This window comes from Scyliorhinus canicula, chromosome 16, assembly GCF_902713615.1.
Source record: "Scyliorhinus canicula chromosome 16, sScyCan1.1, whole genome shotgun sequence".
Classification (NCBI taxonomy): domain Eukaryota; kingdom Metazoa; phylum Chordata; class Chondrichthyes; order Carcharhiniformes; family Scyliorhinidae; genus Scyliorhinus; species Scyliorhinus canicula.
The window spans coordinates 117,675,640-117,691,990 of record NC_052161.1 but is presented as its reverse complement, the minus strand read 5'-3'; the positions used below and the strand labels follow the sequence as shown (position 1 = coordinate 117,691,990).

The following is a 16,351-nucleotide window of genomic DNA, read 5'->3' as shown; positions in this document are numbered from 1 at the left end:
GAGTGCAGGAGGCGAGAGAGGCCGGTGTTTTGGCCTTTGCGTCCCTAGTAGCCCGGCAGAGGATCTTGCTACAGTGGAAGGATACGAGACCCCCAAGCGTGGAGACCTGGATCAATGACATGGCGGGTTTTATTAAGCTGGAGAAGGTCAAATCCGCTCAGAGGATCGGTACAAGGGTTCTTTAGGCGATGGCTATTGGAGCTCAGAGGGATGATCTTATTGAAACATTCAAGGCCCTGAGGGAACTTGACAGACCGGATGCTGAAAAAATGTTTCTCCTGATGGGAGAGAGATAGTTTAAAGAGGAGTCTCCCATTTAAGATGGAGATGAGGGGGATTTCTTTCTCGGAGAGTTGTTAGTCTGTGGAATTCTATTTCCCATGGAGCTAGGGTCATTGAATGTGTTTTTGCCTCACTTCAAGAGTAGAAAATCTGTTTTTCACCTTTACGTTGCTGGTGGAGTGACACATGGGGCTTGGACAAACACGAGTCATTTCACTTACTGTAACAAAGAGAATTGTACTTTGAATCCAGATATGAAACACAATCAAATTATTTAGTTTCAGAGATTTAAGAAAAATAAAGTTAGGACATTTTTCTACACATGGTTTCAAAATATAAAGCTCAGTTTAAACTGGTGTTGCAAAGTGCGATGCCAAGCTGTGAAAGACAAAGAAATTTCATTTAAAACAATTTTGCAACATTCAAATCTGTTAAGAGAATCCTCACAACACAAATGGTCTTTCTGCTGCTTTTTCATTCTTTCTTACCCAAGGGTGGTGACTCTTGCTGGAATATAGTGCCACAGCGCTACTGCTTCATCCACGTGGCGTTATTGTTGCTCGTGAATAAACAACAGGCTATTCAGCATGAAGGCCATAATTTTGAACCCAATCCTGTCATCTACACAAGTGCACAATCTACCAAGGTCACCGTAAAGCCATCAGAAATAAAGATTTGTATCATGTGAACTAAAAAGTACCTAGCAGTAAACTAATTATATATTTCATTCTTCCAGAAATAGGTGTGCAAGGAGACAGTATTTCTGAGTTCGGGCAAAGTACATACTTGAGTAATTCGAAATGATAAATTATCACGCACAAAGTGTAAAACCACCTTAAAAGAAAATGTACTGTTTTTCCTGCATGTATTATTACCAATGCACTAAATAAGCTTGGTGAAAACTAGGTAATTGTATGCAACCATACAAACCAGAAAATCCCAAGCTTGATTCCAGTTTGTGCAGTTAATTGATTTCAGCGAGGCATTAAGGGGAGATCAGGGCATGCTACAATTGGCTTTGCGGGAATGAAGAATCAATTAGTAATTAATAATAACCTTTATTGTCTCAAGTAAGCTTACATTAACACTACAATGAAGTTACTGTGAAAAGCTCCTAGTTGCCACATGCGGCAACTGTTCAGGTACATTGAGGGAGAATTCAGAATGTCCAATTCACCAAACAAGCACGTCTTTCGGGACGCGTGGGAGGAAATCCGGAGCACCTGGAGGAAACCCACGCAGACATGGGAGAACGTGCAAACTCGCGCAGACAGTGAGCCAAGTCAGGAATCAAACCTGGGACCCTGGAGCTGTGAAGCAACAAGGCTACCCACTGTGCTACCGTGGTGTCCCATATTCTTGTTTCCGATTACTTAAAAATGACTGTGCTGGGTGCTAGGTGCGGATATGATTGAGTTCAATCATGGAGGGTAACACACCCAGAGACTGTTCATACTTGGATCTCACATGAAGAATTACTATCTGGGGATGGCACTGGAGGACTGGTAGAGCCTCTTGAACCGTACCCCATGCACGAGTCATCACCTTCAGAGGGGGAAAAAAGTGGGGTAAATTCATTTAAAACCTTTCTACAATGTGCTGCACCATCACTTCCTTATAACCATGTGACCAAGAAATCTGTTTCCAAGTCTGAGTATTTTTGTACCACTGTAAACCACATTGACAAACATAATTAACTTAAATATAAGTTGTATTTCTAAATGTCATCCAATAATGTTTGAAACTAAAACAACAAGTTGACAGAGCATTAATGCCAACATAATAGCTCCCTTTAAAATTAGGAGTTGTTACTGATGTACAGTAGAATATTTTGGTTACAGCTTCACTCAGCGATACACAACATACACCCTGTTATTTGGCTCATGTGATTTTAAAATGAGAAAGCTGTTTTTAACCTCCCGTTGTGGTTTAAAACTATTTTCATAAATATTTAATCATTTTTGTTTGCAAGTCAAAGCATTGCATCAAAGTAGATTCACACAGATTTTCTTGCTCGGATTCAACCAAGAACAGTATGTTCATCAACTGCCAATTTCTCTCCTCCATTGCTGAAGGTGGTTTCGGCTGAGGTTATTCCACAGATATTTTATATATTTAACCAAAGTTATCATTACCTACATTTGAGCTAAATTAAGTACTGGCAGGCTATTGAACATTGGAGGAATTATGCTGAACCAAATTTGATGTCCCTATTTGATGTCCACACATGCACAATACCCAACACCCTATGGATATGAGGAACCTCGAGCTCATACTTACCCTCTGTAGCTTATGGACACTTAAAGCAGTAGTAGACCCCAACTGAGATCAGCTTGCTAGCTCAAAAGGACTGGGAACCTGCTACTTAGGAATTATAACAGGGAAACAGCTTGTTCGGCTACATCAGTTCATATTCAACTTTTCCACCACACAAGGATCCCTTGAGCCAGCACTCTTCCTACTTTGCTTTAACTCCTTTCCTTCAACCAACTATCTAGCCTACCCTCTTTGTTTCAATTACTCTGGAAGTGTGTTTCACAACCTCGCAAAACTGTTAAGTAAAATGTCTCCTGCTTTCTAACCTAAATTTTAAATCTACACAATTTCATTTCAGATCCTTCAATCACCAGAAAGTCTTTTCTACCTGCTCCATTACTTCATGATTTTAAACACCATCAAATTACCTTTTCTGTTCTAATGAAAACATCCATAATTTTTCCAAGTGTTTCTTCATACCTCATTCCAATAGGCATTCTAGTTAAACTGCACTGTTTTTTAAAAAATCATTATTGGATATGGTCAGCATTTGTTGCCTCTACCAAATTGTCTTTAAAAGTAGCTTGCTAGACCATTTCAGAGAGCAGTTAAGAATCAATCACATTGTGGTGGACCTGGAGTCACATGGACGCCAGACTGGGTAGGGATGACATATTTCCTTCCCCGAGGAACACTGCCGAACAGATGGGTTTTTACGACAACAGGTTCATGGTCATCAATAGACATTTAATTTCAGATTTTGACTGAATTAAAATTTCACCATCTGCCATAGTAGGATTCAAACCTGGGTTCCCAGAGTCTGGATTACTAGCCCAGTGACAATACCATAATGCCACCACTTCCCCCCAACATCTTAGTGTCAAAGGGAAAACTGCAGACAGTAACTCTGCTGTTAAAAAATTATTACACATTGATAGATCTAGACCAACCATAGAATGCAGGGCAGAAGCAGGCCAAAGGCCTGCTCTATCATTCAACGAGATCATGACTGATCTGATAATCCTCAACTCCACTTTCCCACCTTATTCCCCATAAACCTCTATTCCCTTGCTAATTAAAAATCTGTCTAGCCCAGCATTGAACATACTTAATGACGCAGCCTCTTTAGTAAAGAATTCCAGATTCACTACCCTCAGAAGAAATTCCTCATTTCTGTCATAGACGGGAAACCCCTTACTTTGAGATTATGCCCTCTGGCCCTTGACATTACCACAAAGGGAACCAACCTCTCAATATCTACCCTGTCAAGCCCCAAGAATCCTATATGTCCCATTAAGGACACCTCTCATTCTTCTAAACTCCAACGAATACAGGCCCAACCTACTCAACCTCTCCTCATAAGAAAATCCCTCTATACCTGGGATCAACCTAGTGAACCTTATCTGGACTGCCTCCAATGCCAATATGTCTTTCCTTAGATAAGAGGACCAAAAATGCTCACAATCATTCCGAGTGTGGTCTAACTAATGCCTTGTATAGTTTTAGCAGGGCTTCCCTATTTTTAATACTCATTTCATCTGAAATAAAGACCAATGTTCTATTTACTTTCCTTATTACCCAAATTGCATGCTAGCTGTTTGTGATTTATGCACGAGGATGTCCAATCCCTCGGCACTGTAACTTTCTGCAGTCTTTCTCCAGTAAAATATTATGCTCCTTTAGTCTTCCTGCCAGTGACTTCACATTTCCTGCATTATATTCCATCTGCCAAGTTTTTACCCACTCACTTAACCTGTCTATGTCCCTCTGTAGACTGTGTCATCCTCACCATTTGCCTTCCCACCTATTTTTGTGCCATCCGAAACTTGGCAATAGCGCATTCAATTCCCTCATCCACGTCATTGATAGATTGTAAATAATTGTGGCCCCAGCACTGATCCCTGCGGCACTCCACTATTTACTGGTTGCCATCCTGAAAATACCCCTTATCCCAACTCTATCTTCTATTGATTATCCAATCCTCTATCCATTCTAATACGCTACCCATCAAAAACCCCATCATATAACTTTTCTGATGCCCTTTAGCCACTCGATATGCCGTTTAATGCCTTGTGTTCTTGAATCCGCTCTTCCACATCACCTCACTTTTCCATCCAAAGTCTAATAATGTTTTTTTTTTTTTTTTTTTATAAATTTAGAATATCCAATTCATTTTTTCCAATTAAGGGGCAATTTAACATGTCCAATCCACCTAACCTGCACATCTTTGGGTTGTGGGGGTGAAACCCACGCAGACACGGGGAGAATGTGCAAACTCCTCACAGACAGTGACCCAGGGCCGGGATTCGAACCCGGGTCCTCAGCGCCGGAGGCAGCAATGCTAACCACTGTGCCACCGTGCCGCCCCTAATAATGTTTTTAAAATCAAATCAAATTACTGACATAGAATTACATTTACCCCATTCCATCCTCTTCTCAGCATCCACTTTCAGCTTCCTGCGATTCTCAAAATGGTTTGTTGTGCCTTTTATTCCAGCATCATCTGGAACTTTGGACAACACGTTCTCGAGTGCAGAATGCTGCCTAGTGTGGCGTGAGGAGAAATTTGGGGTCATGAGCTCTGAGGCAGCAACGGCTACCATGGACTTCAAGCTGAATGGATCTCATCTGAATGCTCCTGGCTGTGAGACCTCTTTAAATCCATGCTTTTATTTTGTCGGCGGGCATAGCTTAATGTACGGTTCTCTGGAGCCTGATTACTGCTGCAAAACAAGCCAGGGAAAAGATTTTGTAAAGAAGAAACCCTGTCTTTTCATCAATTCCCCAAGAGCTCAACTCCTATTCCTGACGCCCGTCATCAACTGCAGCCCCCTCCCTCCCAATTGTAACTGAAGCTCCACCCACTCTACAACCAAATTTTCAAGCTGAGATCACATGAAATCTGAAACATTAAAATTACATCAGGAAAAAGTTAGAGAAGCACTGCTCCTGCCCTCTACTCACCAGAATCTTATTGGACATCACTATTCATTTCTAACTGCTGAGAAAGTGACTTTAATTACAGTTTAGTTTTCTACCTTCTAATTACTTTAACCCAATTTACTGCCTTACCATTAATTCCATAGCCGTCAATCATCTCCATGTTCCAGGTGTAGTAGGTACCTTTCTGAAAGTCTATGCATACCTCCTCTGCTACATTTCCCTCGTTCACCGTTTCCATCGCTTTCTTGAAGAATTCCATCAGATTTGACACACAAAACCTTCCCTTATGAACACCATGTTGGGCGATATGGTTTAGTATTGCACAGAGTAGTGAATCTACTCATTGGGTCACCAGTATAATGTAGCAATCTTTCCAATGTCAGATTGCATCTGCTGGTGGGGGTCACCAGTATACTGTCGCAATCTTTCCAATGTCAGATTGCATCTGCTGGTGGGGGTCACCAGTATACTGTCGCAATCTTTCCAATGTCAGATTGCATCTGCTAGTGGTACCTCCCATCTGTAAGCCAGAAGGTGATGGGTTCAAGCCTCACTTTGGAATCTCAGCATATAATCTGTAACCCTATTTCACTAGTGCTTAAATTGTTGAAGATGTGATCTTTCACAATAGGCATTAAAATCATGGCCTGTACCCCTGTGGAGATTAAATAAGGCATGTATTTATGCAGTGCCTTTCATAATTTCAGAACATCCCACAAAGCACTGTGCAGCCAATGCAGCGTCTTTTGAAATGTAGTCATTCCTGCAATGCAAGAAACGAGACAGCCAATTGGCACCCAGCAAGGTTTTACAAACAGCTATCTGGTAATGACTGGATAACCAGGTTAGTGACATGGGCAGAGGGATAAATACTAACCAGGACAACAGGGATACCTCCACTGAGAGACAGTGCCACAGGATCTTTCACATCAACCTGAAAGCAGTTGAGGCCTCGTTTTAATGTCTCATCTGAAAGACAGTACCTTTGATGGTGTAGCACTCTCTCATTACTGCACTGGAGAGTCAGCCTAGATTTAGACTTTTAGGACCTGAACCCACAGCTTTCTGAATCAGGAGAGTGTACTATCTACTGAGACATAGGAATGTAAAAAGATCCAATGGCACTTTTTTGAAGAACAGCAGAGAGATTGCACGACCAACCTCAAGGTAATGGTTTCATTCATCTTACTACTGTTTGTGGGATCAACTACTGAATTTACCAACAACCTAATAGTGACTACATTACAAAAGTATTTATCGGTTGCCAAGTGTTTTTAGGTGTCATCAGGTCCTGAAAGGCGTATATGCAAATGGCAGCTCTCTTACTCCTGCTTACCAAACTTCACAAAGAACAGAACCAGTAGGAAATACATTAAATTAGTTCAAGATAATCACCCAGCAACAAGTTTGCACTAGTCTTGATATCTGCTGCATGGGAACATTGGAGCAAAGAGTATGCCATTCAACCAGCTCCACCATTCAATTAGATCATGGTTGATCATTGCCACCTTCCTGTGTTATCCCAATGTTCGTAACCAGAAACCTATTGATTTCAGTCACGAACATGCTCAATGATTGAGCTTCCTCAGCTCTCTGCATTAGAGAATTCCAAAGACTCACCACCCTCAGTGAAGAAATTCCTCCTCATCTCAAGTATTAAATGGCCTGCTCCTAAATCAGACACTGTCTCTTCGGGCTCCAGCCTGCTCCTAAATCAGAGACTGTCTCTTCGGGCTCCAGACTCACCAGCCAGGGAAAACATCCTATCTACATCTACTCTGTCAGGCCCTGTAAGAACGCTACGTTTCAACGAGATCAATTCTCATTCTTCTGGCTGTCTTCCACTCTCCATGGAGCAACACCTAAGCAAAGATATGTTGCAATAAGTGGGGTGGTTGGTTGGGGCAATAGAACATAGAACATTACAGCTAGTTTCTATTTTCTACACTGCTTCAGGCAGTTTTCACTCCTTTAAAAGTCTTGTCTAAAAGATTTAGCATTTTCATGGAGGAAGTGAAGATTGTTATATTTACAACCTGGATTTTGTATTTGCCAATCTAAATTCTGAGATTCATGGGTAATAAGCTGATTTAATGTCATTATTCCATGACACAAATACTTGCACAACACACAACTAACTGGTTAGCTTTATTCCATGTGCAATGCCACAGATCAATTGTTTTCTCAATAGATTTATTTTAGCAAATCACATACAAAGTTCACTCCAACACTAATTCAGCAGTTTGCATGGATCCAATCGGTAAATTCCCACAACAATCTGAAATGACTCATCAACTTTGAGAGACATAAATACATCAACAACACATGAATATAATTCCTACAAACGTAGGAAAAAACACTATCAATAATCAAACCAAAAAGGTGAGAGAGGCAACCAAAGTTTACTTGAAGAGGTGGGTTTTAAGGGGTTCATGTAAGAAGGAGGGGACAGACAGCGGGTTTACAGAACTAACTCCAGGGAGCAGGGACGAGGCTGCTGAAGTTATAGTCACCGACAGTGGAATCACAGGAGAGGGGAACTTACAAGACCAGAGTCAGTGGAGTAGAGCGTTTGTGGAGCACAATCTTAATTGGGTTGAAACACAATAATGAATTTTCTGTTTGAAGCCTTGGAACACAGAGCAAAAGTCAGTCACCAAAGACAGGATGACAGCATAATCATGATTTGGTACAGGATAGGTTAGAGAGGAAAAAAGTCTAATGACCACCATGAAACCATTGCCAGTTGTCATAAAAACCCACCTGGTTCATTAATGTGAACCTTACTTCCTTTAGGGAAGGAAATCGGTCGCCCTTATCTGATCTGCCCTATATGTGATTCCAGGTCCAATGTGGTTGACTCTGAAATGCCCTCAGGGATGGCAAATAAATGCTGGCTCAGCCAATGATGCTCACATTCCATGAATGGATAATTTTTTTAAATGCAGAAAATAATGGGCTCAGAAATACAGTTGTGTTAACTGGGATTGAGCAGAGTCTGATTTGTTAAACCCCTTCCGGCCAGTTGGTGAATGAAACGACCAGAAGTCCAAAGATGTGCGGGTTAGGTAGATTGGCCATGCTAAATTGCCCGTAGTGTCCTAATAAAAGTAAGGTTGGGGGGGGGGGGGGGGGGGGGGTGTGTGTGTGTGTGTGTGTGTGTGTGTGTGTGTGTGTGTGCGTGCGTGGGGTTACATGTATAGGGTGGATACGTGGGTTTGAGTAGGGTGATCATGGCTCGGCACAACATTGAGGGCCGAAGGGCCTGTTCTGTGCTGTACTGTTCTATGTTCTATGTTCTAGAAGTCAATCTTTACTCAGTTTGAGATTTATTCACAAAGTGAGACATTACAAATGTATAGCACCTAACTCTACCACCACCAAGTGTTTCTTCATATTTTGTTGAGTAAACAAAAATCATGAATAAAATAAATTAATTAGCTAATTAACAGCCACTTAAAGGGGTACTGTAACTAAAACAGAATCATCAACAAAAACGTAGCAAATTAACATATTTATCAGGGCTGATAAGGATACAGGCTCCTTTGAGCCCGAATTGAACCAGCTGTGCACAAGTACTTATCCAATGTGTGCCCCCCATCTGTATACACTTAACCTTCATTTCTATACTTAACATGGTTCAACCATTACTTCAGGCTCTACCGTGGGACCAGGCAGGGGTGCCCCCTGTCCCCCTTGCTTTTTGCACTGGCAATTGAACCTCTGGCTATGGCGTTGAGGGAGTCGGGGAGGTGGGGGGGTCTGGTCCGGGGTGGGGAGGAACATCGGGTATTGCTGTATGCGGACGACCTGCTGCTGTATGTGGAGGACCCAGTGGGGGGGAATGCGGGGGCGATGGAGCTGTTGGCTGAGTTTGGGGGCTTCTCGGGCTATAAGCTGAATCTGGGTAAGAGCGAGGTGTTTGTAGTGCACCCGGGTGATCAGGAGGAGGGAATTGGTAGGCTCCCGTTTAAGAGGGCAGTGAAGTTTTAGGTACCTGGGGATGCAGGTGGCCAGGAGTTGGGGGACTCTCCACAAGCTTAATTTTACCAGGCTTGTGGAGCAGATGGAAGAGGAATTTAAAAGGTGGGACATGGTGCCGCTATCGCTGGCGGGTAGAGTGCAGTCCGTCAAAATGACGGTGCTCCCGAGGTTCTTGTTCCTTTTTCAGTGCCTGCCCATCCTTATCCCTAGGGCCTTTTTTAGGAGGGTGACTAGCAGCATCATGAGCTTGAGTTGGGCACATGGGACCCCGAGGGTGAAGAGGGTCGTCTTGGAGCAGGGCAGAAATGGTGGGGGGGCTGGCGTTACCCAACCTCTCGGGGTATTATTGGGAGGCTAATGTGTCGATGGTGCGCAAGTGGGTGATGGAGGGGAGGGGGGCAGCATGGAAAAGATTGGAGATGGCGTCCTGTGGAGGCACAAGCCTGGGGGCCCTGGTAACGGCGCCGTTGCCGCTCCCTCCTACGAGGTATACCACGAGTCCGGTGGTGGCAGCTACCCTCAAGATTTGGGGGCAGTGGAGGCGACATGGGGAGGGGGTGGGGGGGGGGGGGGGGGGGAGTGGGGTCTCAATGGAGGCTCCGCTAAGGGGGAACCATCGGTTCGTCCCGGGGAACATTGATGGGGGGTTCCTGGCACAGAGCGGGCATCAGAAAGCTAAGGGACCTGTTCTCTGACGGGAGGTTTGCGAGCCTGGGAGAGTTGGAGGAGAAATTTGAGCTCCCCTCGGGGAACATGTTCAGGTACCTGCAGGTAAAGGCGTTTGCTAGGCGGCAGGTGGAGGGATTCCCTTTGCTGCCCGCGGGGGGGGTGAGGGACAGGGTGCTTTCGGGGGTCTGGGTCGGGGATGGGAAGGTATCTGATATCTACAAGGCAATGCAGGAGGTAGAGGAGACGTCAGTAGAGGAGCTAAAGGCTAAGTGGGAGGGGGAGCTGGGGGAGCAGATCGAGGATGGGACATGGGCGGATGCCCTGGAGAAGGTCAATTCTTCCTCCTCATGTGCGCGGCTTAGCCTCATCCAATTCAAGGTGCTGCATCGGGCCCATATGTCCGGGACTAGGATGAGTAGGTTCTTTGGGGGTGAAGATAAGTGTGTCAGGTGTTTGGGGAGTCCAGCGAACCATGCTCATATGTTCTGGGCATGCCCGGCACTGGAGGAGTTCTGGAAGGGGGTGGCGAGGGCAGTAGGATCCAGGGTCAAGCCAGGCTGGGGACTCGCAATTTTTGGGGTTGCGGTGGAGCCGGGAGTGCAGGAGGCGAGAGAGGCCGGTGTTTTGGCCTTTGCGTCCCTAGTAGCCCGGCAGAGGATCTTGCTACAGTGGAGGGATGCGAGACCCCCCCCAAGCGTGGAGACCTGGATCAATGACATGGTGGGTTTTATTAAGCTGGAGGTGGTCAAATTTGCCCTGAGAGGATCGGTACAAGGGTTCTTTAGGCGGTGGCAGCCTTTCCTCGATTTTCTGGCTCAAGGATAGGAAACTAGGTCAGCAGCAGCAGCAACCCGGGGGGGGGGGGGTTTGACTATGTTTATTTTATTTTATTTATTTTCAAGTTCTTTTGTTGTTTACCAGGTTTGGGGGGGTGGGGGGGGCTCGATACATGCGTTGGTACGGTCTTGGGGGTGTTATGCTTATTATGTTGTTTTATTGTTGTTTATTACTGTTTGTTGTTATATATTTTGTAAAGAATTTTCAATAAAAATTTTATTTAAAAAAAAAACATGTTTCAACCATAGACATGGGCAAGAGGCATGGATCCTTGGCAAGCACACAAAGAGTTTGTGATGCTGTGCTCAAGATGATGGTTTTGGTCTTCTCGCGAGAAGTAGCAGTGGCTCATCCAAGTCTGACAACAATGGTCATCAAGAGGGGAGAAAGAGTAAAATATTTTCCATTTAAAAAAAGGGAAGAAAGAGCAGACATGACTGGGTAACAGGGGGGGGGGGGGGGGGGGGGGGGGGGGGGAATAATGCAGAGAGAAGTAATGAGCTTGGATCTGGAGCAGCTGCAAAAATGCATTTGCAAACAAAGGAGGAATCCAAGTTCCAGAGGCACAACATTGAATAAGAGGCATAGCCTGGACATAAGAAGTTTCCCAGTTTACTCCAAATGCCTTTTAATGGATGGATCAGATATTACCACAACAGGCACATCTTAATGTGACTGTCAATATTAAATTAGCTAAAGACCCATCAGTCTTCAGGTGTAAAATTTCATTGCATCGACAATCTCACCAAACACTGAACCACATTGCAGATGATTCAACAGAAATTGACTTTTTTAGTCTTCCTCTATGGGTCTGGTAAGTAAAGGTGCAAATCCTTGGGCCTCCCCAAATTTTGACAGTTTACCCAGTAGAGGTGATGATCACTAGTCTTTGTGACGTCTCCAATGCTATAGTGAATAGATATTGTGCATTTCCATCCTTTCCTGCTGCAGATTCATTCACACTAACACACTACACTCCTTGACTGTACACTAGTTTCACACTTAAGTGATGTTTCAACGAAGACAAACCCGAGGGCAGCATGGTGGCTAGCATTGATGCCTCACCAGGCGAAGGTCTCAGGTTTGATCCCAGCTCTGGGTCACTGCCCATGTGCAGTTTGCACATCCTCCCTGTGTTTGCAGGGTTTCACCTCCACAACCCAGGTTAGGTGGATTGGCCACGCTAAATTGCCCCTTAATTGGAAAAATATAAATTGGGTATTCTAAATTTATTTTAAAAACAAAGACAAGCCCAAACTACTTGTGTCTTCCAGATAAAACCTTAAAGTGAGATCCCATCTATCCTCCCAAGTAGACATAAGAGAATGCCATAGCACAATGTTAAGTATCCTAATCCGCATTTATCCAACTACCAAGAAAAGACATCGTACCGAGCATAAATTAGTTGCATTTGCAAAGGGACCCACACTGATTACGCTTCAAAAAAAAAGTACAGCTACAAAGTACTTGTGCCATTCCGAGGGCATAAAATACACTATATAATTGCAATAACTTGCATTTATACAGGACCCGAATTAAACATTAATGTATTTTAGTGTGATCAGGCAAAAATCGACAATTAAAATTAGAGATACTTTGGTGATGTGGTTAAGGAATAAATGTAGGCCATGAGAACAGCAAAGACTTTCCTGCTCTTCAAAATTGGGGTCTTTTAAGTCCACACAACAGAGCAGATGGCCTGTTACCTGTTCATCCAAAAGACTACCCACAACAGTGCAGCATTCTCTTAGGGTTGCACTATGGTAAGTCCTGGTGAACCAAACATTTGGTCAAAGTCGAACCAGAGAGTTAGATTTTAAGCAATGTCTTAAAAGAGGAGAAGAGGAAAAGATCACGGAGAACGGAATTCCAGGGCTTAAGACCCAAACTGTTTGAAGGCACAGACACCAAGAGTGGGCAAAACCAGTGGTGAAGAGAAAAGGCCAGAGTTGGAAGAACACAATTCTCAGAAGGTTGTAAGGCAGAAGAAGGTTGTAGAGATAGAGAGAGACAAGGTTATAAAGGAATTTGAACACACAAGATATACAAATCACCTTTTCTTTACTTAATTATCAAGGCATCCCAGTCAGGCCTGATGTGACCTTCATTGGAGGATAAAATACAGATGCTGGGAATCTGAAAGTAGAAACACGGCACGTTACTGTTTCAGGTGTTGAGCTGAAACGTTAACTTGTCTGTTTCCTCCACAAATACGGACTTATTTTCTAATATTTTCGGATCCTACTCTCACCGTACATTCACGCTCAAACACATCTTGTAGAAACCATGAACGTGATCTGGAACACAAGCTGTGCTGACTTTCAAGGTCAAAGGGCCAACCAACGCCTACTCTCTCGGCTAAAACCTGAAAAATGGCAGTTGGGATAGGGGTACCGAAAGCGGCTGATGTTGGCGGCAGCCAAACCCGAATCCAAAGGAAAGGGAGCAGTTACGGGAGGGGCGGGGGAAGAGACAGAACCGGGAGCCGTCATCAGAGGTATTTAACCCCTTGTACTCGCTATATTTGATGGTACAGGGGAAGGCGAGTGCCAGTTTGCTCCGTGTTCCCGTTACTCGTAGCGGCTTAATCTACCGGCTACCGCCGCAGTGACCGGGCATCTTGCCCGAGGCCTGCCGGCTAGGCCCCGGGCTCAATCTGCCCACTTCACTCCCGCCGGCCCACCAAAGCCAGCTGAGCAGCTGTCGACTCGGGTCGATCCCGAGCCATCGGCTACACGCCAAGCAACATTACCTAATTTGACCGCCGCGTCCGCCATGCACCGCTCCGCCTTCTTGGTTACTTCGGCCTCCGACATCTTAGATTGCCCAGGAGCCAACTCTCGCAAGAACTGGAAGCGAGGGGGAGTGAGGGGGCGGGGCCACAGGGCACGGGGGCGGGGCCATGGTTCTAGTCACGTGGCCAGATGGAGACGAGGCGGGCAAATTCCATCATTTTTATAAATTTGGACTACCCAATTCATTTTTTCCAGTTAAGGGGCAATTTAGCGTGGCCAATCCACCTACCCTGCACATCTTTGGGTTGTGGGAGTGAAACCCATGCAAACACGGGGAGAATGTGCAAACTCCACACGGACAGTGACCCAGAGCCGGGATTGAACCTGGGACCTCAGCGCCATGAGTCTGCAGTGCTACCACTGCGCCATCGTTCTGCCCCGCAAATTCCATCATAAGCCTTCATACACCATTAATTAAAAATCCACACAACACAAGAGCAGCATGGCGGCGCAGTGGTTATCACTGCTGCCTCACGGCGCCGAGGTCCCAGGTTCAATTCAGGCCCCAGGTCACCGTCCATGGGGAGTTTGCGCATTCTCCCCGTGCTTGCGTTGGTCTTGCCTCCACAACCCAAAGATGTGCAGGCTAGTTGGATTGGCCACGCTAAATGTCCCTTAATTGAAAAAAATGAAATGGGTACTCTAAATTGATTTTTAAAATTCCACAACGTGATGTTCCTACCCATCAATATCTCTGAATCATAGAAGGCTTGCAGCACAGAATGAGGCCAGAAGGAACTCACCAAGGCTCCTTAGGCAGCATCTTCCAAAGCCCCGACCATCTAGAAGGGCAGATACATGGGAACACCGCCACCTGGAAGCTCCCCTCCAAACCATTCACCATCCTGGCTTGGAAATATATCTCCATTCCCTCACTGTCGCTGGGTCAAAATCCTGAACTCCCTAACAGAACAGCATTGTGGGTGTATCTGCACCACAGAGACGGCAGCAGTCCAAGAAGGCAGCTCATCGCCGCCTTCTCATGGGCACTAAATGCCGGCCTAGCCAGCAAAGCTCACATCCCATAAAAATGAATTTCAAAATAATAATCATCATAATATTGAGTCTTGTACCATGTCTCTTGTGAAAACAATTTAGCTGGTTTCAATCTTCTGCCCTTTTACCCAAAGCCCTGCAGATTTCTCCTCTTCTGATTCTTGCCAAATTGCCTTTTCAAAACCTTTGTTATGACTCTCCGCTACCCACTCAGGCAGGCAATCCGAATTGCTTAAATAAAAGCAAAATGCTGCCGATGCCGGAAATCTGAAATGACAACACAGTTCAAGAGAAACCCTAGAGGTCTGGTATCATCTGTGGATTGAGAAACAGATTTAACATTTTAAGTGCAGAACTTCTTCAGAACTGGAGAATGATCCTTGAGAAAAGGCATATTTAACTCAAAATGTTAGCTCTCGTCTCTCTTTCCACGGATGTTGCCAGACCTGCTGAGTTTTTCGAGCACTTCCTGTTCCTGTTTTTATTTCCAATCACCAGTTGCACAGAAAAAAGTTTTCCTCAAGTTGCTGTTGGTTCTTTTGCCAATCACCTCAAATCAGTGTGCTCCGGTTCTCTGTCCTTCCTTCAATGGAAACAATTTATCTCTCTACTTTTGCCGAGACTCCTCATGAAAAGTCTTTTTTAAGTTTTCTCTCAAATTTCTCTTCCCTAAAATCTCCAGTTGTCCAATCTATCCATCTATCTCAATTCCCTCAACTGTGGAGTTTCGAGGCCAGCACGGTGGCCTAGTGGTTAGCACAGCTGCCTCACGGCGCTGAGGTCCCAGGTTCGAATCCCGGCTCTGGGTCACTGTCCGTGTGGAGTTTGCACATTCTCCCCGTGTCTGCGTGGGTTTCGCCCCCACAACCCAAAAAAATGTGCAGAGTAGGTGGATTGGCTACGCTAAATTTCCCCTTAATTGGAAAAAATAATTGGGTAATTTAAAAAAAAAAACTGTGGAGTTTCTTGGGCAGCATGTGGAACAGTGGCTAGCACTGGGATTGCAGCGCTGAGGACCTGGGTTCGAATCCCAGCCCTGGGTCACTGTCCGTGTGCAGTTTGCACATTCTCCCCATGTCTGCGTGGGTTTCACCCCCACAACCCAAAGATGTGCAGGGTAGGTGGATTGGCCACACTAAATTGCCCCTTAATTTGAAAGAAAAATAATTGGCTACTCTAAATTTTAAAAAAAATCTGTGGAGCTCCTTTAAGATTGGGCACTGGCCAGGGCGGAACATCTAATCAGGCTCCCCTACAGGATGATGCCATCTTCTATACTGAATTCTTGACATTTAGATAGGAAGGGCTTCAAGTCCTCCGTAGGGCACCCTTGGGTTCTGCCACTTAGGATCACGGGGCGTCGTTTTGCCAACTTGGGATCTTGCTGGGTCCATGTCTAGATCTGCCTGGCGGTCACAGACAGGGTGTCCATAGAATTCAAAGTCACGATGATGTCATCCGTTCTTGGCTGGGGTGGGGGGGGGTGGGGGTGGCGAGGTTGGGGGCAACAATAAGCGACTCAGGGCGTCAGCATTGACTCTGTACGTTCCCGGGCGGTGCTCAAATGAGTATGCATATGCCACAAACAA

At 45.0% G+C, this 16,351-nt stretch overlaps 1 protein-coding gene across 1 annotated transcript in view; it reads right to left on the bottom strand.

Annotated features, from left to right (window-relative positions):
- The window catches only part of micos10 (mitochondrial contact site and cristae organizing system subunit 10), a 44,471-nt gene extending 30,609 nt beyond the window's left edge, over positions 1 to 13,862 (bottom strand). The window contains exon 1 of the mRNA XM_038822177.1: positions 13,724 to 13,862. Coding sequence (XP_038678105.1) covers positions 13,724 to 13,787 — 64 coding nt within the window. The 5' untranslated portion in view covers positions 13,788 to 13,862. The remainder of the gene's footprint in view (positions 1 to 13,723) is intronic.
- Between the last annotated feature and the right edge of the window lie 2,489 nt (positions 13,863 to 16,351).